General features: G+C 35.7%; 1 protein-coding gene across 1 annotated transcript; it reads right to left on the bottom strand.

Annotated features, from left to right (window-relative positions):
• Positions 1-1,395: 1,395 nt before the first annotated feature.
• Positions 1,396-27,394, bottom strand: LOC129000108 (meiotic recombination protein SPO11-like). The gene is made up of 9 exons (XM_054427005.1): positions 27,367-27,394; positions 26,754-26,921; positions 24,458-24,583; positions 18,597-18,734; positions 14,250-14,443; positions 12,136-12,281; positions 6,010-6,147; positions 2,535-2,714; positions 1,396-1,665 (listed from the first exon to the last, which is right to left on the bottom strand). Exons 2-9 carry the CDS (start codon positions 26,870-26,872, stop codon positions 1,546-1,548), a joined length of 1,161 nt encoding a protein of 386 aa, XP_054282980.1. The 5' UTR covers positions 26,873-26,921; positions 27,367-27,394; the 3' UTR covers positions 1,396-1,545.

Genomic DNA, 27,394 nt, shown 5'->3' with positions numbered 1-27,394 from the left:
CAGTAAATACATTTAACATATTTTATAGGAATTCTCTTATACCATCTTTTTTTCTAATACACATAACTATTATTATTTGTCAAGGGAATTTCTTTTCGATATCAATGATGCCGAAAACCTAGACGTGTCTGACTTTTTAGAACTTTTTGGTGGTTCAATAAAATTTGTGTATGGTGAATGCCACAAAAACTGACTACATGTGCTTATACGTTAAAATAAAATGTGTATTTATAGCTATATTATTAAATTCAGCTTTTACTACAATTTTGGGCTATAGTTATTTCTATTTGTGCAACTAGTGAGCAAAGTGAGCAATTGCCTCACTCGAGAGAAATCCTTAGGAATGGTTTCTCGAGTGAGGCGATTGCACTTGAGTTGCACATTATATTTTTCCTACAGTTACCATAAAACAAATAAATTGGTAAAGAAACAAGAAACGTGCCTTCACGTTGCAAATGTGGAGTGAGACAAAGTAATTAGAGTGAATATGAGCGAATTGGCCATTTTGCTTTCTCAAATCAGTGAGAGAACATTTACATTGTTAGGTAACTGTAGGAAAAAATATATTTACCTCTAGCTAGTAATACATTATTTAAATAGTTATGGGTATTTATGTGTGTACTGTAAATAGCACTACAAAAATTGTAAAATCCATGCACCAGTACTCATTCCCAGCCATTGTTTGGAAAAACCCATAAGGAAACCAAATTTTAAAGAGAATTAGTAGGCTACTACTGGTACACACAGTATACAGTTCTGCTGGTGGAACTGGTGGTAAGTTGACTAAAGCTAGGTTATTTAGGGTATTTTAATTTTTTATTGTTCATATTTGAGTTGTTTTGTCTCTCGATCACTGAACAAACTATAAAAGGTTTAAAATTACCTGAGTAGGAGGAGGAGGATCACTCTAGCAGTACTCAGTTAACTTTATACGTTTTATAGTTTTTATTGCTGTTTAGTTTAAAATTGTTATTAGTTAAAGGAAAAAAATCAAGCAATAAATACTTTTGAAATTCATAATACTTGTCAAAACAAAACATTTACTCGGCAAACCATAGAAAGTAAAAAATACAAACAAAGGTACTTACGTATTATACGGAGGCCACTTATTTTACAGCGCGCTGCGGCGGTTAGGTTAGGTTGGGTTATCATAAATATGTTTGTAGAACTTTCCTAGTTTCGTTATAAATCGAACTATACGAGATGAGTCATAAAAACTTATGATAACCCAACCTAACCTAACCGCCGCAGCGCGCTGTAAAATAAGTGGCCTCCGTATAATACGTAAGTACCCAAACAAATTACATTAGCCATAATTTAACATTAAAGTGAATGATACTATTTAATATAGGCCTAATTATTTACTAAGCCTTAATTAGTTAGTTAATGTTAACTTAACAACTAAAAAGGAAACATGATTAACAATCAATTAGAGCAATAGTTCAGTACAGTAGGAAATGTGTCAAAAAGTGTGCAACACTTTATAAAATATCTTTTTTTTTAAGACATTCAAATGATGTCAAATATTATAGGGAACTAAACTAACTAAATAACGTTCCTAGCTGTTATCTTATGAGGCAGGAACATGTCGGTGAGAAAAGTTTGAGAGCAGGCTGTAAGGTTTTCTATCTCACTCTTTCTGCCATTTTCCAACAACCAGTTAACCTATAACAGGAAAAAGAAAAAAATGCATCAACAATTAATTAATACTTTACAAGTGGTTTGGTTTTATATTTTAAATAATTTAGTTCACTGCTCACAACTGTTCCGACAAAAGAAGCTGTTATGCATACAAGTGGGGCCACACTCCTGTGTTATAAAGACCATTTAATACAATCTTAACATTCTTAACATCCTGCCTATCACCGATGGATTTTATCCAAGTAGTATTGTTGCCACTCTCTAGGCCTAGCCTAAAATAATGTGAAAATGGTTCTAGTCTAGAGCTGAGCTCCCTGGGACCATGAACAAAAATTCTCAATAAATATTGGGGCTGTTAAAACTTGTCTTAAAATTAAGGACTCACAATCCTTATTGATTATCAACTTTAAAAAAACCTTCATTCGTGTGTAAATTAATTCTCCTACCTTTATGTTACTTGTAATCTGTATGATTGAAGCCTCTTATAACAGGGGTAGGTTATTTAAATTTAACAATATGCTCAACCGTCTACCTAAGAAACTATTTTTAATGCAAAATATGTTTTAATTTTAAAGTTCAAACAAAAGTACCAGATGAGTACTTCAAGAGACCCATACGACCACTTCAAGGCTTGCCTTGAACAAGGCCTTCTACATGTAAAAAGAAAGTTAATCTGTACTAGAAAGAGAAGGGATGTCTGTGGTTTCCGACCGACTGACTTCCTCTGAACCCACGAGACTCTAGCCTTGCTACGTGATCCAGAACGGAACAAGACACCACCCAGAACGACTCTACTGCCACTGACACCACATACAGTGGCACACCCAGAGGACATGAGTTGAATGTTCGAGATGGTTTTCAATTTACTGCAGTATGAGATACCTAGATCCCACCTGTTCTAAGAGCTGTTCGTCTTGTACGATGTACGGTCGACGGCTGAGCTCCCTGGCTTTGGCAAAGTCCAGGCTCGTTAGAGGCACAGTTGGTATTGCCAAGCGTTGAATATCAGTTGGATGAAGTCCGACCCAACGCAGTTCTGGTGCAGCTAGCTCTGCCGAGTGTTGGATCATGGTCTGATAAATGAACAAAATTGAAATTGAGAACTGTATACCACTGTATTGTAATAAGTTTTGCATTTGACTTTTAGTTATTTGAATAAAACCTGAAGAATTTGTGCACTATAACATAATATTGACCATTTCATAAAATACTAATGGGGATAACACACAAAAAATTGAATTGAACAGCCAAAAGTGGTTTATTGAAATTTTGGCTCATTAAACTTGGAAACTAGAGCATGAAGCTTCACCTTAGATGCTAGCTTCTAAGCAGCTAGGCAAAACAAAGGTGCCTGTTAAAAGTTACTCCAACTGCTTGCTTATTTTAATTTTATGTTAGTTATAAGGAAATACGATCCTTCCTCATTTTTCACTTCTTATTTTTCTATTTAATGTTTTTGGGTGTGTTGGTTGAAAAAAAAAACAATTAAAACAGTTGTATCAAATCAAATCAAATCAAAAGATCTTTATTCATATTTGTAAATACATGTTTACATGAATAGTGTCAAACAATTAACATAAAAATAATTACATGAATAGGTAGGCTACAATCAAAATTATTAGTAGGACAGTATTGATCACACTACTCCAGGTTGCAATGGTTGGTCTGAATTTTAAGATCTATTATCTATACTTATAAAAGGCAAAGCCCTCACTGACTCACTGACACACTCATCACTAATTCTCCCACTTCCCATTTACCTAGGAGGCTGAAATTTGGTACATTGATTCTTTAGGCATTAAATAGGAAAACTAAGTTGTTTTTATTCTGATCGGACTCTCGGGCTCCGCCCCAGTGGCTCTGAAGTTTCCCATGTTAGCCTTATGATTTTTCATATTTAAAAGGAATAAATGAATCTTAACAGCTGTTTCAATTATACAAGTTGGTTCTGTTCTATGATGTTCAATAGCATTAAAGTTACAAGGATTACTAACAGGGTGCAGCACTATTATTTATTTTAATTTATGACAACAGCTAATTTGCAACCAAAAGGTGAGTGAGCGTAGCGAACGAACTTCAACCTGGAGACGAGTTAGCGTAGCGAACGAGCTAACCTGAAGGCAAGTGAGCGCAGCAAACGAGCTCCAACCTAAAGGTGAGTGAGCGTAGCGAACGAACTTCAACCAGGACGTGATTGAGCCATGCGAACGAGATCATCTTGAAAATTAAGAAGTTAAACGGGGCAAAGCCCGCGGGTACAGCTAGTCTGTTCTAAACTTAAAAAGTCATCAAATGAATAAAGTGCCCTCTGTATCAAAAATTCTTTCAATTTCACTTTGAAACCTGTATCATCCTGCATGCTTCTTATGTGATCTGGTATGTGATTTAGGAATCTGATACCGTTGTATGAAGTTTTTCTTTTGAACAATTCTAATTTATGATTTGGTAATACTACTTTATTTTTATTCCTAGTGTTATAGCTGTGGATATCTTTATTTGTAATAAAACTATTTATATTATTTTTTACAAACATTATGCATTCTAAAATGTATAAGCTGTAAACAGTCAAAATTTCAAATTTAGTAAAGAAAGTTTTGACAGATTCATTGTTCTTAAAGTTTAATATGGCCCTTAATGCTCTTTTCTGTCCAATTAGTATATTTGTCAAATTTTGAGCAGATGTTCCACCGTAGACACAGATCCCATAAGAAACATGGGATTGAACATTGGCAAAATAAACACTTTTTAATACATTCGTATCGCAGAGATAATACAGTCTTCTGATGGCATAGATTCCTAAGTTAATTTTCTTTAAGACATTATCCACGTGCAGATCCCAACTTAGATTTCTATCAATGATAAGGCCAAGAAATTTAGTATTTTCAACTTGCATAATTTCTTCACTATCTATGTAAATATTTATTTCCTCTTTAATTTGTCTTTGTTTAGTGCAAAATGATATGCAGTTAGTCTTTTGAGTGTTCAAATTTAAATCGTGAGTAATAAAGAAATCTTTAATTTTTGCTAACTCCACAAAGGAGTGAATTTCTAATTCTATACCAGTTTTTGCAGACATTATAAGGTTTGAATCATCGGCGTACAAACAGAGCTGATTTTTGATAGAGTTTAATTTACTTAGGCAATTCAGCATATCACTTATGTAGCAGATAAATAATAATGGTCCAAGTATTGACCCTTGGGGTACTCCATATTTAACTTTTTCTGATGTAGACTGAAATTTAATGACTTGATTTTTCTCAGTTCTTGATACTTCTACATATTGTTCTCTATCAGTTAGGTATGATTCAAACCATTTTAAATATGAATTCCTGATTCCTAGACTATTAAGTTTGTCAATCATTTTTGGGTGGGAAATACTGTCAAACGCTTTGGATAAGTCCATAAAAATTCCGGTGACTTTCTCTTGCTTATCTAACGATTCTATGATTGATTCAACAAAACTTATTAAAGCAGTGGTAGTGGATTTATTTTTCCGAAAGCCATGTTGTTCGTGATTAAAAAGATCATATTGTTGTACCTATACAGACATACGTCATTAGAATTATAAATTTTGCTCACATAACAAAGTCCACTACAATATTATTATTTTAACAGAAGTTAAATAGACTGCAAAACAATATGTTTTAGAGAGATGGCATTAACCAAAGATTACTCTTAGAGTATACTAATAATTTTTCCCGAGCAAAGCTAGGTCCCCAGGTACTACTTCATAAAATAATCCTTGAATGTTTCATACACAATAATAACAACAATATTTATTTATTGTTTCAATATATAACTTTGAGAAAAATATAGAATATATTTGAATAACATTATTTTTTGTTCTTTGTCATATTACATATAGGCTACAAAGAAAAACAATCCATACAGGGTTTGCCTGCTTCTCAATACTGCAAAATGCAAACTGGTAGACTTTAGAAATCCCAATTCATTATATTATGGGTTTGTAAAATAGACATTTCATTTCAGACAGTCCACTTGCTTTGACTAAAGGTAGAACTAGACATTCCAATCCCTTCCTCAAGTTGTAGCCAGTTTTAGACCAACAATGGAGGTAGTTGAGTTGAGCCACAAACAACGCACACAGACGTAAACTACTGATTTAAATCATGTTAGCATTACAACCAAACCAAACTGAAAGGACAACTTGCTGTAAACAGTATAAATTAATGTGTGTTTTATGTCACACAAACTATCATGGTACAGTAACAACAACTTATTGATACAGTAATATGATTTCAGGGTGTAGCGCAATAATTCAGTGGCTCATTCAACTATCTTCTATTTGCATTTTTTAAATGTCTAAGCCTACAGCTATAAGTTAATAATTAGTTGTTGCCAACTTACCAATGATCCAAAACGGTAGGTGCACATGATCTCAATACCGTAAGGGTCTGCATCTACCAAAATCAACCCTGGGATTGCCAGTTCCCGACTGAGTCGGCAGACAAACAATCTTGTGTTGATATCAGGCTCTCCTTTGCCCTGGGGTTTAACATTTGATAGTAAAATTTGTGTTTTTTCTTATTCAAATAAAAAAAAATTAAGGAGGAAGGAGATCAATATACCCTAAATAAATTATGAAATAATATACCGTAAAACCGTCTTGACCCGGACACCCATGCGTACTGATTTCAAAATCATCACTACAAACACACCTGATGAGATAAACAAACACAAGATTGCGTTGTTAGAATTACCACAACATAACCTAAACAGCTGAGTGGGCATTGTAGGGCTGTTTGTATTATTTCGTTCATCAGTAATAGGTTTACCAACTGCTCACTTTTTGCAAAAGAATAATCTTTGTCTGACTAAGGTCAAAGAAGTCCAGCCACAATATAAGGGTTAACATGCAACAGTTCATAAAATTTTGTATAATTAAATAATATATAAACAGCCTATTACCAGTCAATTAAGCCTATTTCAAACACAAGCTAAAGTAAAAATAATTATATATATCTAAACCAAATCTCAAAAAGTAATTTACCCAAATTAAATTTCATATAATATTAATTGGCCTGAGTGACTAAAAGTGAACTTCAAGATCTAGAAAACCTTGAAGACCTAGAAGACATTGTTGCTGAAAAACATGTGTTAGGTAACAACTGGATTTCCTTCTTCTACCATGAACTAGCCTGATGAAAGTGTAAAAACTAGTTTGTATGATTTTTATATTATAATATTTTCTAGTAAAAAGTGAAAAGCTAAACCAATAGTCTAATTATTTCAAATAGTTTAAACAAGAAGAAATGTGGAAACTTGGAAGAAATTTGGTAATCTCCATCTTATTATTACAGACAATTCTATTTAAGTGTTGGACAATTTGAGAACATTAGCCTAATTCTGAGGTGGATCGAGTAGCCTCCTAGCTGTTAAAATTTATATTCTTGATTCAAGTAAAGACTTTTGTTTTAGAACAATCTTATCCAAATTCGATAGAAAATTATTTAGTAAAAAAACAAATCAAAGGCTAACTTTATTATCATAAAAAAAGTTTCAAATTAAAATAGGCTATTAGCAAGGAAATTGGTAATAAAAGAGAGTTCCAAGCACGAACCTAAAAACCCTGAGGTTGCAATTGGCGCCGCAACGAGTGAGGCTCTCTTATCAACCAAACCTTGCTAATAATACAAGTAGGCCTAGCTCATGTGTTTGAAATAGCGATTTTTAGGTTAAACTAAGAATAGCCTATAAGAGTGTTGTACTATTATTAAGGTATCTAAGTTAAGATTCCCCACCTGTTTCCCCTTTCATAATTATAGCCTATCAGTAACCTGTTAGTTAAAGATATCCAAGATGACGAGTCAATACAATTTACGCCCAAACCCTAAACTCTCTAGGAAACTTGTCGAAAATAGCGGGGATAGTGACGATAATAATCAAGACGACAACAACATTGAAATTCACACAAACACTAACACCAGCGATATTAGTGAAGATGAATCATGCACACTAACAGCGAGAAGCCCTGAAACATTATCACAACAAACACACTCAGAAGCAGAAAACAAATCCTTCGACGAGCAATCATTCCACGATTCCGAGTCATCGCGATCGGAAATTGTAGCCGTAGCCGCAAAGCAAACAAATTTTACCGACCAACACCAAACCAACGTCCCGGTGAACGATGAACAAGGAATGATGGGAATGAATATGACAGCTGATAGGCCTACGTTCCTTACGACGGCAACAGAAACACAACAGCCAATCACAACACAGTTTCATGACGATCAATCACAGCGAGCTTCTCAACATGCTACAACAAGCACCGTCACTCAACTATCCGACCCGAAACCCGACTTTATGACCCAAATTCAAACGCTATTCCAATCTTTGGATAATAAAATGATATCGTTGGAAACCAGCATTAAAGATGAAATAAAGACCCACTATAAAATCCTTGATACCAAAATTGAATCTATCACTGAATCACAAAATAAACTACAATTGGAATTAAACTATGTGAAGGAAAATCAACAAAAACAATCAGAGAAAATGAAATCAATTGAATCTAAATTAGTTACCCAAATTGCCGAAAGCTCCTATAATCTAAAAATGGACCTGATAGCAGATCTAAATGCCCATAAAACTGAAGTAAATGGCTTAGTCCATACCCAAAATAAAATTATTAGGGAAGAGATGAGCCAGACTATGAATACTAATTTAAATAATATTCAAAGTCAAATTCAGGAAACATATGAAACACAACATAAACAACTCAGACACACAGTAAGTGAAAATACCCAACGGATTCAAGAACAACTAGAACCACAGATTAAAGCAAATCAAGACAGAGTTGAACAAAACATTGAATTAATAGAAAACATGAAAACAACACTAAGTGAACATCATAACAAGATTGAATCTCTACAAAACGAAGCCACTGTTAAGCAGAGTATATTCACCCCTAACATTTATGTATCTTGTGGTAGCGGAACTAATGTTGACTCAGACGTACCTAAATTCACTGGACGAGCACACAACCCCAAAGAGTTCTTAAACAAACTACAAAAATATTACTGTCGCAATTTGGTTCGCCAGAGTCCCACAACCGACCCTAAAGAATTCCTAATCGATACGATAGAGATGAGTTTAGAAGGGAGCGCTTCACGATGGTTTTCTCTTATCAAAAGTAATATTAATACATGGGATGAGTTTGAGAGCATGTTTCTCATGAAATTTTGGAGCCAATCAGTACAGCGTGGAATTCGACATAGATTGGAAAACGAGAGGTACCGTCCTGGAGGAAAACTGACCCGCTCAGAATACTTCATAGAGAGAGTCATAACGATGAAATCAATGTCCCCACCTTTGACCGATGAAGAAATTATTACATTGTTAAGCGATCACTTCAGTGAACTAATACAAGATGCCCGCATAGTACAGAATGCCAACACAATATTTGCATTTGAATCGATCCTCCAGCGTGAAGATATAAAAGACGGAAATCGCCGGAATAAACAAAACCATCCCCCATCACACAATACACCAGCGACAAACCGAAATGAACCAAGGCCCAACTATAACACACAACCACAAAACAGATATCCTGACCGCTCTAATAACATCAACCAAAATGCATACCAACCAAGATATGACATGAAGTATCAACAAAACAATCGACCATACAACCACAACCAACAATACAACAACCGGCCAAACCAACAAAACTGGTTCCCTTACCCACAAGGCAGATTTCCACAAAATTCAAATAATTATCCCAGTAGGAACGGAAACCGAACTGAACCCAATTATATGACCCCAGAACAACGACAAGTCTGTACCTCCATAATCGATAAAACCGACCAACCACATAAGTCGGATTTAAACTAAAGAGCACTGAGAGCAAAAATGGCCTACACACTAGTTCCCCTCAAAATAATATTCCCTCAATTGTCTCTTCAGTGCAAGAAAATCCCCTCGGAAAAATAAGGCCAAATGTATATAATGAATTAAATAATTGTTATGAAACTGATGTTATCTGTTGTGACAGAGAATTTTTATTAAGTGAAGAAGATGAATCAATTAATGATTCCCACGAGATTAAACAAATTGATTTTCCAGAAATTAGTGTTAAAATTAATAAATCGAAGATAAATGCCCTAATTGACACCGGCTCTAATGTAACATGTATATCGGAAAAATGGTTCCTAGAAAATAAGCACCACATAGGTCATTTTGAAGAATTGCCAATTACAAATACACATATTAAAACCGCTACAGGAGATCGATCTAAGCGCATAACTAAAATCATAATGTTACCTGTAATGATAGAAAATGAAGAAACTCAACTACAAGTTTTACTCATACCAAACTTAGTTAGGAATTTAATAATTGGGAATGATGTATTAAATATATGGCAGTTTGAGATGAATTTTAAAGAAAAAGTTATTAAATTGAAGATTAATAATAATAATATTACTTTGAAGTTCGGAGAGGTATCTGTTGAAGGTATAAATTGCAATTTTGTATTTGAGCAAAGCCCAAGGCGAAGCATTGAGAACGAAAATAATGATGATAAATATTATGAAGATAATTATGATAGTATTAATAATGATATAAAAACAAACTATTACAATCCTAACTTAAATATGAGTAAAAATACAGGAAGTCTACGAAGGCGCATTCAAGATCAGTACAATTTTATGACATTCAACTTATAATGTAAACACTCTAGATGACAAGAAGACATTTGGACCATACCACATTTCAGCACTAAAAAAGATATATTCCTCCTCAACCGAAGATACAAGTTTAATAATCAAAAGTATGTGTATGAAGAATAATAGTGTATTTGAAGAAAATTTTAAATTGAAGAAACATAAATGAAAAGTATGTGTAGAGAGACCATAAACCCATGTAAATAGTTAAATGTAAATAAAATAGACACTCCACAAAGTGAATTATATACCAGAAGAAATATGTAAATTAAAAACAAAAAATAGACGCTCTGCAGTGTAATGAAATATTAACTTAATTAAGAAAAGTGTGAAGTGAGAAAAGACGTTAAGGAACAATTACTCATATGAACTATAATAATAGTGATGAGAAATTCATATTCCCCATTGTTCCCAATATATAAACAATAGTACTTCCTTTTCCTTTCTCCTATCTTTAATGTTATTAATTGTTATAATTTTGTTGTTATATTGTTCATGATTCAATAATTGTGTTGATTAAGTATTTGTATTTCAATAACCATGTTCTACCCATCGTTCTTCATTAATAGTTAAGTCTTCTTTTATTAAATGTTCACATTTCAAATCAAAATTTAGTTCACTGTGTATCGAAACCTCATATTACATGTAATATTCAGTTTCTGCGGGGATATTGCAACAGTTCATAAAATTTTGTATAATTAAATAATATATAAACAGCCTATTACCAGTCAATTAAGCCTATTTCAAACACAAGCTAAAGTAAAAATAATTATATATATCTAAACCAAATCTCAAAAAGTAATTTACCCAAATTAAATTTCATATAATATTAATTGGCCTGAGTGACTAAAAGTGAACTTCAAGATCTAGAAAACCTTGAAGACCTAGAAGACATTGTTGCTGAAAAACATGTGTTAGGTAACAACTGGATTTCCTTCTTCTACCATGAACTAGCCTGATGAAAGTGTAAAAACTAGTTTGTATGATTTTTATATTATAATATTTTCTAGTAAAAAGTGAAAAGCTAAACCAATAGTCTAATTATTTCAAATAGTTTAAACAAGAAGAAATGTGGAAACTTGGAAGAAATTTGGTAATCTCCATCTTATTATTACAGACAATTCTATTTAAGTGTTGGACAATTTGAGAACATTAGCCTAATTCTGAGGTGGATCGAGTAGCCTCCTAGCTGTTAAAATTTATATTCTTGATTCAAGTAAAGACTTTTGTTTTAGAACAATCTTATCCAAATTCGATAGAAAATTATTTAGTAAAAAAACAAATCAAAGGCTAACTTTATTATCATAAAAAAAGTTTCAAATTAAAATAGGCTATTAGCAAGGAAATTGGTAATAAAAGAGAGTTCCAAGCACGAACCTAAAAACCCTGAGGTTGCAAACAACCCTAAACCATCGACCAGTGACCAACGTACCAGTACTGCAAAGGATATTGAACCGGTAAAAATTTATTTAATTATTGCATCTTATGTGATTGCAGCCATAACACCTAAATATTTTGCCATCGCAGCTACGCAAACGTCAATTGTGATCGTGACCATTTCAGTGTCTGTACATTATAATTATTATACCAGCTTATTTAAATTTCCAGCTAATCTGAACAGGGTTCAGTCCCACTTAGTTTGGAATAGCGAGTCTCTACGGTCAAAGTGAAAAAAGTCAAACGGGTCCTGAAAAAATTCCTCTCAAGACCAAAGACATTTTAGCCCTTTATACTTCCAGTGAAGAATAGGAGATAACATTAAAAGTTAATCAATACTATTGAAGGAGATATTTTAAAATAAATTACTTACTGTGATAATAATGCAGGGTCCTAACCTCACATGAGCACCATCATCCAACAGCTTTTGAAATGCAGCATCTTTTTCAACGATAAGAATGAATTTGGCAGAGGATTTAATCTTTAATATTCCATTCACGTCTTGTGGCACCAATACTCCTAGGAAACAATTAGGTTATAATGTTAGAAAATGAAACAACTGTAAAATATTACCAACTATATCTCTGATATATAGGCCAAAGCATTGAATGTTTGAATGTAGTATAACTTACTACAGCTTATGGGTAGCCTCTGCTGGAGTGCTGGTACTGAATGTGTGTGAAGATTTAAACTTGTGTCTGTCTACGCTCCTTATAATTTCATTAATTACTAACTTTCCGTGTCCGGAAATCAGACTTCTCTTTTCAAAAAATTAGCTACCGATATGGCTTTGTCATTTGCTTGTAAAATATCATCTAATGTGCAAGTCTGGTATAGGCGTGGACAGATCAGCAGATGGCCAGAGCCTGAACAGCACCACACGCACACAAGATGTTTTCTTAGTCTGGTAAGAGAACCCCATTTCTGCATGTTTGTCTTGCATTTTGGTACATCGACCCTGATTCGATTTAGGGTCTTCTACAACGTGTAATGCAGGCCTCCTCCAGGAGCCAGTTCCTCCCTGGCTGGTATGGGAGGGTTAGTCAACGTGGCCTCCCACCTTGCCACCCGATTGCTTGAGAGTGATCCATCCAGGACACGTATCCGTAGTAAAAAGCTCTTTCTGGACCGAAGCCGTCGCACTGCAGGTTGGTGGCCGTGTAGTGGATGACGAGGGTCGTCTCTTGCTTAGCCCTTTCTGCGTCGGCAGCGACATCACGTCGGATTGATGGAGGGGCGATACCTATGATATGATAGAGTTTGTGTATTGGGGTTGGTTTCAAACACCCAGTTACAATCCGAGCCATGTCATTGACTCCAAAGTCAACCCTTTTTGCATGTGACGATGCATTCCATACTGCTCCAACGTACTCCACAGCCGACTAACTGAGCGCTAAAGCTGAGGTTCTGAGGACATTAGGATTAGCATTCTGATTTGTTTCACAGCCTTGGCTAAAAATTTTAAAGTAGCTAGCTTGCAATTCCATCAGTACGTAGTAAACTGTTCAAGCTGAAGTGATTTTACAAAATTCATACATTTAGTTTTATATAAGCTAAATTAGAAAGCTATGTAAAACAGATTTCCATGGAAAAATATTTATTTGTTTTAGACCAAAATGTAAACTTTACTTTTATTTTATATTGCCCGTTGCCCGTACAAAATTGAGGAATGGATAGCCAGTGTCCGTAACTTATCAGGGGGGGTTTGGGGGGGTCACTTTTAGAGGATATTTTGATAAACTGATACAATTTATATGGATAATATTAACAACTCCAAATCCTTCCAAATGGTTTGCACCCCCTTCCTTATCAGTGGCCAATCATGCCACTGCACTCTAGTGATGTGACGAGTCGAGTCCAATGAAGTATCGAGTCAACTCGATACCAAATTGGCGATACTCGAGTACTATTACTCGTGAACTAAAGCTTACTAGAACTGCCGCTACGAGTACATAGCGCTTGAGTAAATGGCTTACTTGAGTCAAGATACAGTTTGTTATTAATCTCTTTCGTTAATACAACAATGTTTTATAATAACCAATAAAATCCATGATTAAATATGAACTCAATGTGAGATGAATAACCAATCTCGCTCTCATCTCTTAAATCTACACGGACAGACAGAGTAAAACGATTTCGACCCAAGTATGTCTGACTTCTGCCTTGAGTAAAGGAACTCGAGTCAAGACAAGATTCATTTCCAGAATTTGCAGCTACGAGTCAACAGAGGGTGCTATACAGGTCGGAATCGAGTCCAGTACTCGAGTACTGACTCGAGTAGTTACGGTATCGAGTCAAATTGACTCAAGTTGGGAAAGTACTCGACTCGTCACATCACTACTGCACTCAACCAAGTGGTATAAAGACAATTGTTATGCTCATACAGTGTTTATACAATGAAATATAAACCAACGTAGGGCTAATCTAATACCTTACATGAACTGGGTCGTTTAACTAAAGTTAATAACATTTTACACATGATAGTACCTCCAGGTTTAGAGAAGTCTATGACCTCTCTATCAGCAGTAACGATTGTTAGGTTGCCAGCCACAAGTCCCTTGGAGGTTGACAATACTCGCAGCTCCCACAAAGAAGCTTGCAGTAGATCACATATGTCCAGCACTGCTGTGTTTACAGTTGTCTGGCTGCCAAACAGCTCTGTCCTCTCATAGTACAACTCTCTACACACAAATCCATCATATTAACAGAGTAAAAAAATGTAGCAGATCACATATGTCCAGCACTGCTGTGTTGACTGATGTCTGGCTGCCAAACAGCTCTGTCCTCTCATAGTACAACTCTCTACACACAAATCCATCATATTAACAGAGTAAAAACATGTAGCAGATCACATATGTCCAGCACTGCTGTGTTGACTGATGTCTGGCTGCCAAACATCTCTGTCCTCTCATAGTACAACTCTCTACACACAAATCCATCATATTAACACAGTCAAGCATGTAGCAGATCACATATGTCCAGGACTGCTGTGTTGACTGATGTCTGGCTGCCAAACATCTCTGTCCTCTCATAGTACAACTCTCTACACACAAATCCATCATATTAACAGAGTAAAAACATGTAGCAGATCACATATGTCCAGCACTGCTGTGTTGACTGATGTCTGGCTGCCAAACATCTCTGTCCTCTCATAGTACAACTCTCTACACACAAATCCATCATATTAACACAGTAAAAACATGTAGCAGATCACATATGTCCAGCACTGCTGTGTTGACTGATGTCTAGCTGCCAAACATCTCTGTCCTCTCATAGTACAACTCTCTACACACAAATCCATCATATTAACACAGTAAAAACATGTAGCAGATCACATATGTCCAGCACTGCTGTGTTGACTGATGTCTGGCTGCCAAACAGCTCTGTCCTCTCATAGTACAACTCTCTACACACAAATCCATCATATTAACACAGTAAAAACATGTAGCAGATCACATATGTCCAGCACTGCTGTGTTGACTGATGTCTGGCTGCCAAACAGCTCTGTCCTCTCATAGTACAACTCTCTACACACAAATCCATCATATTAACACAGTAAAAACATGTAGCAGATCACATATGTCCAGCACTACTGTGTTGACTGATGTCTAGCTGCCAAACATCTCTGTCCTCTCATAGTACAACTCTCTACACACAAATCCATCATATTAACACAGTAAAGCCTGTAGCAGATCACATATATGTCCAGCATTGCTGTGTTGACTGATGTCTGGCTGCCAAACAGCTCTGTTCTCACCATTGGCGTCGTCAGCATCAAAAGATTGAGGGGGACAAATGTAGGAAGGGGGGTCTACCGGGGGGCTTGGGGGTGTGGAGCACCCCCCAACAAGGCGGGGGGTCCCGGAAAAATTTGTAATTTTCAAAGCAGTTTGGTGACTTTCTAAAGCCATTTTTAACACCAAAAACTGTGCCCAATTGTCCATAAACTCCCATTTCACCTGTTGTTTGTCATGAGCAAATAGACAGTTTAAAAATTAAACTATGACGATTGCATTAATGAGTTTAAAAACTTGCTGCAGACTACAGCCATATCCTCCTAAAAGCCGTTTGATGACTTTATACAGCCAGTTTTAACGTCTAGAACTGTGTGCAAAACCTTCCATTTCTCCCTTTATTTGTCATGAATAAGTAGACATTTTTAAAACTAACTAAGACGATCACACTCATTCATAAATCTCAAAAAATATTGTAGGCTACCGCCGTTCTCACAAAAGCTGTTTACTGACTTTCTAAAGCCATTATTAATGTCTATATATCTGTGTCCAACTGTCCAAAAACCTCCCGTTTCACCTGTTATTTGTCTTTGTCATGAGCAAGTAGACATTTTAAAAATCAAACTATGACGAACTTGCATTCATGAATTTCAAAACATAGGCCTACTGTAGACTACGAAGCCATATCTTCCAAAAGCCGTATGGTGACACTATAAAGCCATTTCTAACGGCTATAACTGTGCCCAATTGTCCTAAAACCTTCCATTTCACCTGTTATATGCCATGCAAGCAAGTAGATATGTTTTTTTTTTTTAACCTTACGTTTTTCTCTATTTCTTAGATCTATCACAACATGTATAGTATCGAATTCAATGACGTTTGAACACTAATATTTAAACCCACAATCTTACATTTTTACAAGCAGGTTTTTTATATAAACAATTTGTTTTGGCCTTTTGCTCGCTTCATTTGACAATAAACAGTTCAAGGTTCAAGTATCAATTCTTCCTAAAAGTATCAACTAACCTAAAAGAACTATAACCGATACTACCGACAGATACAGCACACGAGGAGAAGAAGGTTAACGTAGGCCTACATCTAAATCACATGTGGTTCATAATACGTGTTCTAAATCATATGTGGTTGATACTACATCTAAATGTAGTATCAACCACGATTACGTATTTTCCTAGTAATCGTGGTATCAACCACTGCCGACTGACGGTGACGGAACGGACTGAAAGTCTGACTGATACGCGACGCGAGAAGACATTAAAGACAAGCGTCTAGGCATCCAGTGCAACTCGAGGATCGTGGATCGGAACACCCCTCCACCACCACACCATTTCGTACGCTTCCAAATCACACAGCGGAGCGAGCACCTTGCTTGCTGGCAGCGATCAATCAGGTGAAGACGCATTTCTGTATGAATTTTAAAATTCCTTTTAAAATTTGGGATGGGAGACAAAACTGACTTTTCAAATATTGAGGGGGATGCGTCCCCCATGTCCCCTATGGAGGCGACGCCCATGGTTCTCACATAGTACAACTCTCTACACACAACTCCATCATATTAACACAGTAAAGCATGTAGCACATCACATATGTTCAGCACTGCTGTGTTGACTGATGTCTGGCTGCCAAACAGCTCTGTTCTCTCATAGTACAACCAGAACTCTCTACACACAATCCATCGTAATATAACACAGTAAAGCTTGTGGCTGATTACAGATATCTACCACTGCTGTGTTGCCAGATGTCTGGCTGCCAGCAAAACATTCCCTGCTGCTTCCCTAGTACGACAATAGCATTGGAAGCTCTTGCAAAATTTAGTTTAGTTGGAACTAGGACAAGATCACCCAAGAGGATTGTAAAACACACAAGAGGTCCTGAAAATGCACAAAGACCATCATCGTCTGACCATTTTTCAAAATTTCTGCTGTTGCACTTCTGTCCACCTAGCAACCTGACGGAGGCACGAGGCACCGAAACAAAGAACTAAGTGGATTGGAGAAGAAGTTCTGAACTGCGCTTCCAAGAGAGTTGGTAGGTGTACTTACTCCCATAAGATGAGATGTGATTAATGTTTTTGCTGGACCAGTGGAAATTGTTTCACGAAACCGCACCGGGCTCTGCTTCTGTCAAGTAAGTGCTACTAGCTTTAAGCTTGCTACAGATCAACGATTACAGAACTCATAAACAAATACTTCATATAAACACACTAAAGCACAGATGTTGTCCATCTATTTTGCCCTTGCATTTGCCCGTCCACATCAGTCACAGCCAGTGTGTGAAACGTATCCAGCAAAGCAAGGAGTGAGGTGGCACAGTACCAGAGTGATCAATACCGATGATGTTTAGTGACGGCCACCATGATCTGAACCCACAACATAACTGTTGTGACTCCTGCCCTAACAACTATTTTTTTTAAAATCCTTTCATTTTTCTTTTTTTATCTTCCTTTATATCCAGAGCCTGTAACATGTAGGTTGGTTAGTTTAGTTAGTTTCTTTAGAATTTTGAAACTTTCTCCTTTACAAAATATCTATTAAAAATGAATTGATGCATTGATTTTATAGATAATAGAAGAACAATTTACTAACATTTGAGCTTTTCCTCTGTAATTTTCTTAACTTACTTGCTGAGATTAGCATAGGGCCTACATACAACATAGGGCATTGCTCATTGCTTAAGGTGAGGATGAGGAAAGGGTGAATAAATAACAAATTATATTAAGTACCAGTAAAGCTTTGTTAATAACTGAGACCAGCAACAATTTTTATTTAAAGCTCAATGATCTGGGACCCCTCGATTCTGTTGGTTTTTCTTTCTATACCAGTGGCATTTTGAATTTTGATTGAAGTCAATGAGAGATTAAACGCTTAAAAAGGAAAGCAGACTGAGCCCATATTGTTTTGTCGATGTGCCGGGATTTGAACCCAACCCCCTTGTACCGAAATAAAACTAGGCCTAAACAAAAATCTATGAGGACGGTCTAATTTGTTTTGATGTTAATTACCGATAACAGTGATAACCTGGGTTAAAGATCAGTAGACCTCAGTGGGTACAGTTTCTAGCTCTTAAAAAGAAAAAAAATTACCTCTTAGTCACCGAACTTCTTGACAAAAGCAAACGATGAATTGAACGCAAGAGGCAGCATATTATCACAAATCTTCTTTCGTGACTTGTAAATTTAATATGTTGACAAGATGTTTCATTCCTTGGTTTTAAAGATAATCTGAAATCAAATAAGTAATGACCAAGAAGTCAAGTAGCTCCTGTCAACTAATAGTTTTAATTGCAACTTTGGGTTTAGTGTTTTAATTGTCACAAGCTTTAAGCCAAGGTATGTACATTCCTCTAAGGCACATAATCAAGTGTCAGACAACACTAGTTAATGTCTTACACACTACCTATAACAATTTAATTTGTCCCACTAAAATAATAGCAGGTATTGGTAGGGTTCCCAGAGACCCTTCATCAAAAAAGAGGACAATTAATTATAACTTGTGTAACTTACCGGGAAGGAGGTAGGCCATCAGAATTTTTTTTAAATAAAGAATTACTCTTATGCTTTTTAAGGGCTTTTAAGAGAAGAGTATTTTGTAGATCCTATTGGCATCCTTGATGACTGTTTAAGACCATGATTAGACCGTTTTAATGAACATCAGAAGCTGTATATATGCATCAGTCTGAAAACTTTGTTGTAAGTTACCAGAAATGAAGACAAAAGGTGTTCATGGCCCTCAGAATCAAGCGTTGGTGCAGTTATTTGTACTGGGTAAAGGGGTAAAGGGTTAGTTAAGGAGTGTTAGTGTTGGAGAAGTAATATTTCTCAACTAGTCTTTATATCATCCCCTGATGATCAAATAAGTGTTTAACTTAAAATTGACTTGTTTACTTATTTGAGTGTTTTTGGTTTGATGTAATTGTTTTAAAAATGTATTAATAATTTTTCCTTGTTCAATATAAAACGTTTCCATGTATTTATGGGCTATTACATTCTGATACATATTTCCAAAGACTGTCCCTATTTAATCCAGCTGATCAGTTAATTATTTGTTGTTGTTTTTATTTATGTTTATGTGAAGTTATTCAGTAATAAATATACACTACACAGTCAACATTATGTGCACAATTTAATTGTATTAAATTAGTCAAAGTACATAATATTGGCGACGAGAAAAACAAAATGACTGAAGAACAGACACGACAGAAACTAATCAAAGCAAGAACGGTGGTCAAAGGCCAATTTACACGAGCAAACAGATTATTAAAAGACAACCCAACGGCGACAGAACTAAATGTAAAGCTCAAAACTGTTACCGAATACTGGACAAAGTACAAACAAATACAAGATGAAATAGATTCATGCACAGATTTGGATGAGCTTAGTAGAGAAATTGAATGCAGATGCAGTATGGAAGATGAATATTTACAGATTAGAACTACACTTCAAGAAATGATGCTAGCTGTTGAACAGAAAAACTCTAACACCTCTTCATCTTCATCACCCAGTACACATTTATGTAACACATCAGGGAGAATTAATTTCACACCATATCACCCCGAAGAAACTATCACAAACTTCATACGAAGACTGGAAGTATTTTTGTATCTAAATAACCAAGAACCTGATAATAAAGGTAAAGTATATACACTACTATACATGCCCTAACACCTCAACTACATCAACAACTCTATGATGTTTGTACTCCTGAGGACCCTTTGGACAAACAATATGATGACTTAGTGCAGCTCTTGAAAGAATTCGTGGATCCTCAGCCAAGCCAATGGGCTTTACAACAGAAATTTATTTCGCGGAATCAAATGGAACATGAAACAGTGAATGAGTTTTCAGTTGCTCTTAAGAAGATGACTGTAAATTGTGAATTTCATTGTTGCTGTGGTAAATCTGTTGCAGATCTATTTCTAAAACTACAGTTTATCCGGGGGTTGAAAGACGTAGACATTCGAACTAAACTATTACAAGATCGTGAAAAACGAATGTATCAAGATTTAGGGAACATTGCTTCAGTAATGGAACTTGCAAAATCAGAAAGTAGGAAGACTGTAAGCCATAATATGTTGGAACAAAGTGAATTGAATCAGATTAAGTATAAAAATAATAACGAAAAAAGTGTTAAGCCAACACAACTAAAATCCTCACCGAACAGCCCTAATTTCAGCCCTAATTTCAAAACAGCTTTTGAAAAGCTCAAAGGAAAATGCTATCGCTGCGGTTCACCATCTCATCGGGCACATGAGTGTCGTTTTCAGGAAGCAACGTGTCGAAGGTGTAACAAAGTGGGACACATTGCAAGTGTAGGGCCTATGCATGCAAACAAAAAGGCAGATGCAAACAAAGTACAGAAATCATCAAACAGAATATGAAACTGAAGAAAGTAGTGAGAATGAGTTTCACATTAATGTTATCAACAGTAGAAGCAATGACAAATTTATCGTAAACATGAAGATTGAGGGCAAAACAGTACCAATGGAACTAGACACGGGTGCAGCCCTCAGCACTATGTCCTACAAAGACTTTAAGAAGTTGTCAATTCCACAAAAGGTAGGCTATTTTCAACCAACGTTGAACTTCGTACATACACAGGGGAAACTATTAAGCCAAGAGGTGTAACGTTTGTGAATTGCATGTACAAAACGCAAAGATTTGTCGGAAAACTATTTTTGATCGAACAAAATGTCGATGCAATATTTGGTAGAGATTGGCTTAGGGAAGTCAAATTAGATTGGGGTGAAATAAAAAGTCTAGAAATGAATCAGACATCAAGTCTAGGAAGCATGTTGAGCGACTTTAGTGATGTATTCGATGGAAAAATTGGAGTCATACCTGATCATTTAGGACAATCAAGGGTCATGGATGACACAAAACCGATATTTGTGAAGCCAAGACAAGTGCCATATTCTCTAAGGAGTGAAATTGAAAAGGAACTCAAGAGACTAGAAGAATGTGGAATAATAACCAAAGTAGATCACTCAGACTGGGGTACCCCCATCGTGCCTGTTGTCAAGCCAAATGGTCAAGTGCGCATTTGTGCTGATTACAAAGTCACAGTGAACAAATTGATCAAGGATGAAAACTATCCTATTCCTAGAATTGAGGACATTTACACCCAAATGAATGGAGGCAAACTATTTTGCACATTGGACATTTCTAATGCCTACCTTCATATGAGGATGGATGAAGAAAGTGCTCATATGCAAACACTTAGCACGCATAAAGGGATGTACAAAGTAAATCGCTTAATGTTTGGAGTCAAAGTAGCACCTTCCCTTTGGCAGCAGTTTATGGACAAAACCTTACAGGGGATTCCTGGTGTACAGTGCTTTTTCGATGACATCATTATTCAAGGTAAGACAGAAGAAGAGCTACTAACCAGACTACGGACTGTACTAGAGCGAATGAGATCCAAAAACTTAAGACTAAACAGAGACAAGTGCAAATTCTTTCAAACAAGTATCCAATATTTGGGATACACCATTGATGCTCAGGGACTACACAAAACAAAGGAAAAAATTTCTGCCATCATGAACAGCAAACAGCCAGAAAATGTAAATGAATTGAGAAAGTTCCTGGGATTGGCTAACTACTATAAATACTATATACTGGCTAATACTATACCTGGCTAATACTATATACTGTTCATTAAAAGTTTGGCCACAATCCTTTACCCACTTAATGAACTGCTACGGAATGGGAAAAAGTATATATGGACAACTAAATGTGAAGAGAGTTTCCAGAAAGTCAAATCAGAGATAACTAGTGACAATGTACTTGTTCACTATGATGCAGATCTTCCCTTAGTACTTGCAACAGACGCGTCACCGGTGGGCCTTGGGGCCATTCTCTCTCACAGATACAGTGATGGAACTGAAAGGCCTATTAGTTTTGCTTCACGTACTCTGACTAAATGTGAACAAAAATACAGTCAGATTGACAAAAAAGCAACAGGTATATACTGGGGCCTCAAAAAGTTTTTCCCCTATTGTTACGGACGTAAGTTCATTCTAGTGACTGATCACAAACCGTTAGTATCAATATTTCATCCAAACAAGACTTTGCCATCAATCTCAGCAACGAGGCTGTTCAATTACGCACACTTCTTATCTGGATTCAACTATCAAATCGAATACAGGAAAACTACAGACCATGCGAATGTTGATTTTTTATCATGATTCCCAACTGAACACACTTCAATCAATCATGTGGATGACTGTAGTCTATATCAAATCAGCCAGCTGGACTCGTTTCTAGTAGACAGTCAAATCATATCTAGAAAAACTGCTGAAGACAAGTTCCTACAATCAGTGCTACGTGCCCTTCAGACAGGGGAGTCTGTTGAACATCTGGGTTTTCATGACAATGAATTGACGCTGCAAGATGGATGTATATTTAAGGGTAATAGGGTAATAATACCAGAAGTTCTTCACCATGCTGTGCTTCAAGAACTACACGTTGGACATCTAGGTATGGATAAAATGAAAGCTCTTGCTAGAAGCTATTGCACATGGAGAAACATCGACAAGGACATTGAACAACTGGTACGCACCTGTAAACAATGCCGCTTGAAACAAAACCAACCTGCTAAAGAACTCAATCATCCATGGCTGACTCCTCAGGGACCTTGGGAAAGAGTACACATAGACTTTGCTGGCCCAATGCAAGAACAATGGTATTTCATTATTGTAGACGCATTTACCAAATGGATTGAAGTGATCCCAACTAAAAACACATCTACAGAATGGTGTATCAGGGAACTTCGGAAAACTTTTGCTACATTCGGTCTACCTTTAGTTCTAGTATCAGACAATGGGAGTCAGTTTACTTCTAGCGCATTCCGACAGTTCTTGTCTGCTAATGGTGTGGTGCACAAAACTACTGCACCGTACCATCCTTCCTCGAACGGGCAAGCCGAACGATATGTTCAAACAATAAAGAAATCATTAAAGGCAATGGAAGAAGAAGGAGGTAAACTAGATCTTAAATTATATAGGCTTCTCATGCAACTTCGTCAATCCCCTAACTCAACCGGGTCAAATGCTTACAGTTTAATGTATGGAAGAGAGATAAGAACGCACTTAGGATTATTGCTTCCTCAATGTAACAAGTCAGCAAGAAGTGCAATGGCTGTGCGCAGACAATTTCAAGTGGGGGACAGTGTACAGGCTAGAGACTACTCAAGTCCTAAACGGAAATGGAGCTTTGGAACTATCATTGGAAGAGAAGGTACCCTCTTATACCAAGTCAAAATGGAAGACGGAACTGTGTGGAGGATGCATATCGATCAGCTTCTAAAATGTGAAATTTAGGCGGGGAGAGTTGATACATATTTCCAAAGACTGTCCCTATTTAATCCAGCTGATCAGTTAATTATTTGTTGTTGTTTTTATTTATGTTTATGTGAAGTTATTCAGTAATAAATATACACTACACAGTCAACATTATGTGCACAATTTAATTGTATTAAATTAGTCAAAGTACCTACATAATACATTCACTTTTAGATACTATAACTTTCTACATTTTGGATTTTCTTAAAAATCGACTGACAATTCCTAAAAACGTATAGCCTATAGGCTATTAAGTTTTAGAAATTTTTTTAAAATATTTGCTTTTAATTTTGATTTAGGCATGCTTATATCACAGACTTACTCTATAATCTGTGCTTGTTAGCTTGTTTCCTAATAAAACGTTGAAATTTAAAGGTTAATTTAACAAAATGCTAGACATTGTAACCATGGTGAAAAAACTTCTTGATTCTATATCCTTCGCAAAGATTATTAATTTTTTCAATTATTCTTATTGTTTAAGGCCTACAACATGTTTTATTGTATAGTATTATAAAATTTGAAGCTATCTATCCGTAACCACGGTCAAAGATAAAGAAGACAAGTATCCAAGTAAGATAATAGACCTAACTTAGCAAATAGCTGTACCTTTCATTGAATTCAGAGTCTTTCCATTGAAATCTCCGGTTCACTTTTATGGATGGTATTTCATCGTTCGCTGCACATTTCACAATTTTCAAAATGAAGTTTTGAATCTTAAGTATTAGCTCCTCTCTGTAAATAACAATCTTATTAAAACTTAACTAATATCCCCATTTTAATTTTAATAAAACACCCACACCGCACCAAACCTACAGACTAAGTGAATATCCATTTGCCTCATCAGATTTACACTAAACTATTTTCTTAAACATTTCAGATGTATCCCATTAAAATTAAATAAAGTTTAACGGATTAAGCTTACGTACGGGATTTTAGAATAAATATTTGCCAAATTTGGTCAAATTATTATATCTGACTTTGGAAAAAGACCCTAATTTTTAAAAGTTAAAAACTTATTGGGTAGGTAATCTTGTTTATCCCGATCCCAATCTGACTCCCATTCAGTGGCCTTTCTAGGACATTGTTAAAGGGGAGCGTAGCTAGCGGGGTTTTCCACACCAGGAGGGGGTGGGGTGAGGGATCCTCTCCCCCAATTTGCTATTTTAGCGAATCTCCCATGATAGGGAATAAGCTATTACCGCAGTACTCATGGTAAGACCTGGACTCGGGACCGACTTACTTTTTTGTTTTGAGGTCACAAGAGGCAAAAAAAAACACCATCCGTTCAAATCAACAATCACATAAGACCAATTTATTGGTATAACAATGCTTATTGGTAAAACTTATTGTTATAACAACCAACTTATTGGGCTTATGTGATTGTTGGTTCAAATTCATATATAGCCTATATGTGTCTTTTAGCACAATAACTCGAGCAAAGATGATCCTATTTTTATAAAATTTGGTACAAACGTGTAAACCTAAATTTATTGGAACGAGTTCACGAACCAGCATGATTGGACTATGGGAACGGGAGTTTATGGGGGGTTTTATGGGGTAAAAAAAACACAAACCATATTGTAGAGCTAAAGAAAAACAAATAATTTAGAATATTGAAGAGTTAAATGCGCCTAATGGTTACGGAGAAAATTCAAAAATATTGTAAATTTAAAATCCCCATGTTATTCTTAAGGAGAATAAGTCAACTGTTGCAGTTTGCTTGTTAATAAACATATTTTGATCAAATTTGGAAATAATACATTCATTTCTTACTAAACTAAACTAAAGATTTTACAACAAAAACACTTTTTTACCCTTCCTGTTGCAGCAATCCTAAGTACTTATTAAACTAATTCTATTTAAATAGAAATAAATGTGATATTTGTAAGAAGACACTTTAGTGTAAATCCAATCAGACAAATGGAAATTTGCTTAGTCTGCAGGTTTGCTGCGGCGGGGGTATTTAAAGCTTCTGGTTATTGACTATTTAAATGTTTAGTGTTTAACTGTGTCCAAAACACTCCGTGACATTTTGATGACAAAATGTAGGCCTATGTTTAAATTTATATTTTCAGGCTCCAATGGGGGGAAGGGTTTAGCCACTAAGTGATAGCCCCCCTCCTTGGAACCGCTACTGCTCCCATTAGGCCTACCTGATCTTGCTGGTTCGTGAACTCATTCATACCAAATTTAATCCAAATCGGATTACAATTGCTCAAGCTAACAGGTTCACTGACAAATAGCGTAAACTATAGGCTAAACTTATACATGTGTGGTACCTATGTATGTATATGTACAGTTACATAGGGCATTAACATTTATACAAAATGGAACATTAAAATCGTACAGGGTTTAGGTCTTATCTATGGTCCACCTACAGTTAAGCTACTTTCTCCCTATAGGGGGGAAATTCATGAAAACAAAATATAATAAATTAAGCATCCAGATAAACAATCAAAAGATTACTAGGACCCACATCCTAAGTAGGGTGAAACTTTGATATCCGACTCCATCAAAACATCAAACAATACCTATTAAGTTATTCTATCAAGTAACTAATCTTTAAACTAGATCCAAAACCTACACTTTTTAAGTTACCGTACCTAACTTTTGGATTGTAACGATCAATAATACAATGGGTGTGGATAGGCTAGATCAAAGTTTATCCATTTAGCCTACTTAAATAATTCCAAATATTGTTTCAGTACGGTAGGTAACTTAACTTATCCATGAAATGTTTTGATTTTAAAACCCTGAAACCATAGGGTATGATAGCCAATTGGCAGACAGACTATGCAGTTTTTAACCTTATGCAGTTTTTTCTGGGCAGGGGCAAATTAAAGAATTAGAAATTATCAGTTTAGACGGTTTTATTGATAATCTTAACTTAAGTTGGCAATACCTTCTAGAAGCAGAATTATCAAGTAGAACTGACTGAAACGCCACCCTTTGAATCTCTGTTTCTTTTCTGATTCGGTCCAGAGAAGCATTGAACTCTTCTTTTTGTCTTCTACAAGACATTTTCAATTCCCTGTTGTAGTGTAGTAGGACAAAAGATTTATCAGGTAGCCTTTAAGACAAATACAACTAACTTAAGTTAGGGTTAACCTTACCTAACTAACCAAACGATATATCGAACCATCGATATATCGATTGATATTTTCATTCGGTTGTTTGTGCCAACAGATATGGAAGTGTACCCACAACTAGGCTAGCCTAACTGTTATCCATAGAGATATTAGGATACAACCTCTCAGTAGTTTAAAGTTAAAAGTTTAAAGCCTTAACCATAAAATTGCAGGTTTTACATAGTAAAATACTACATTTAGTGTTAAATATTACACAGCAATTACTTCAAACAAATAACTTAATTTGGCCTAGGCCTAGGCTATTAGGTAACGTGCATCATATCATTGACTATATAACACTAGTGTTATATAGTCAATGATCATATTTATTCATTCCTAACCAACGCCTAAGTTAAGTTTACAGTAAACAATTAAAACATAACCTACAACTTCAACAACGCTTCCAAAATAATTA

Source organism: Macrosteles quadrilineatus, unplaced genomic scaffold, assembly GCF_028750875.1.
Source record: "Macrosteles quadrilineatus isolate MER2022 unplaced genomic scaffold, UCM_ALF_1.0 Scaffold_8__2_contigs__length_117827958, whole genome shotgun sequence".
Lineage (NCBI taxonomy): Eukaryota > Metazoa > Arthropoda > Insecta > Hemiptera > Cicadellidae > Macrosteles > Macrosteles quadrilineatus.
The sequence above is the reverse complement of the archived record's forward strand: the minus strand, read 5'-3'. Positions and strand labels throughout refer to the sequence as shown.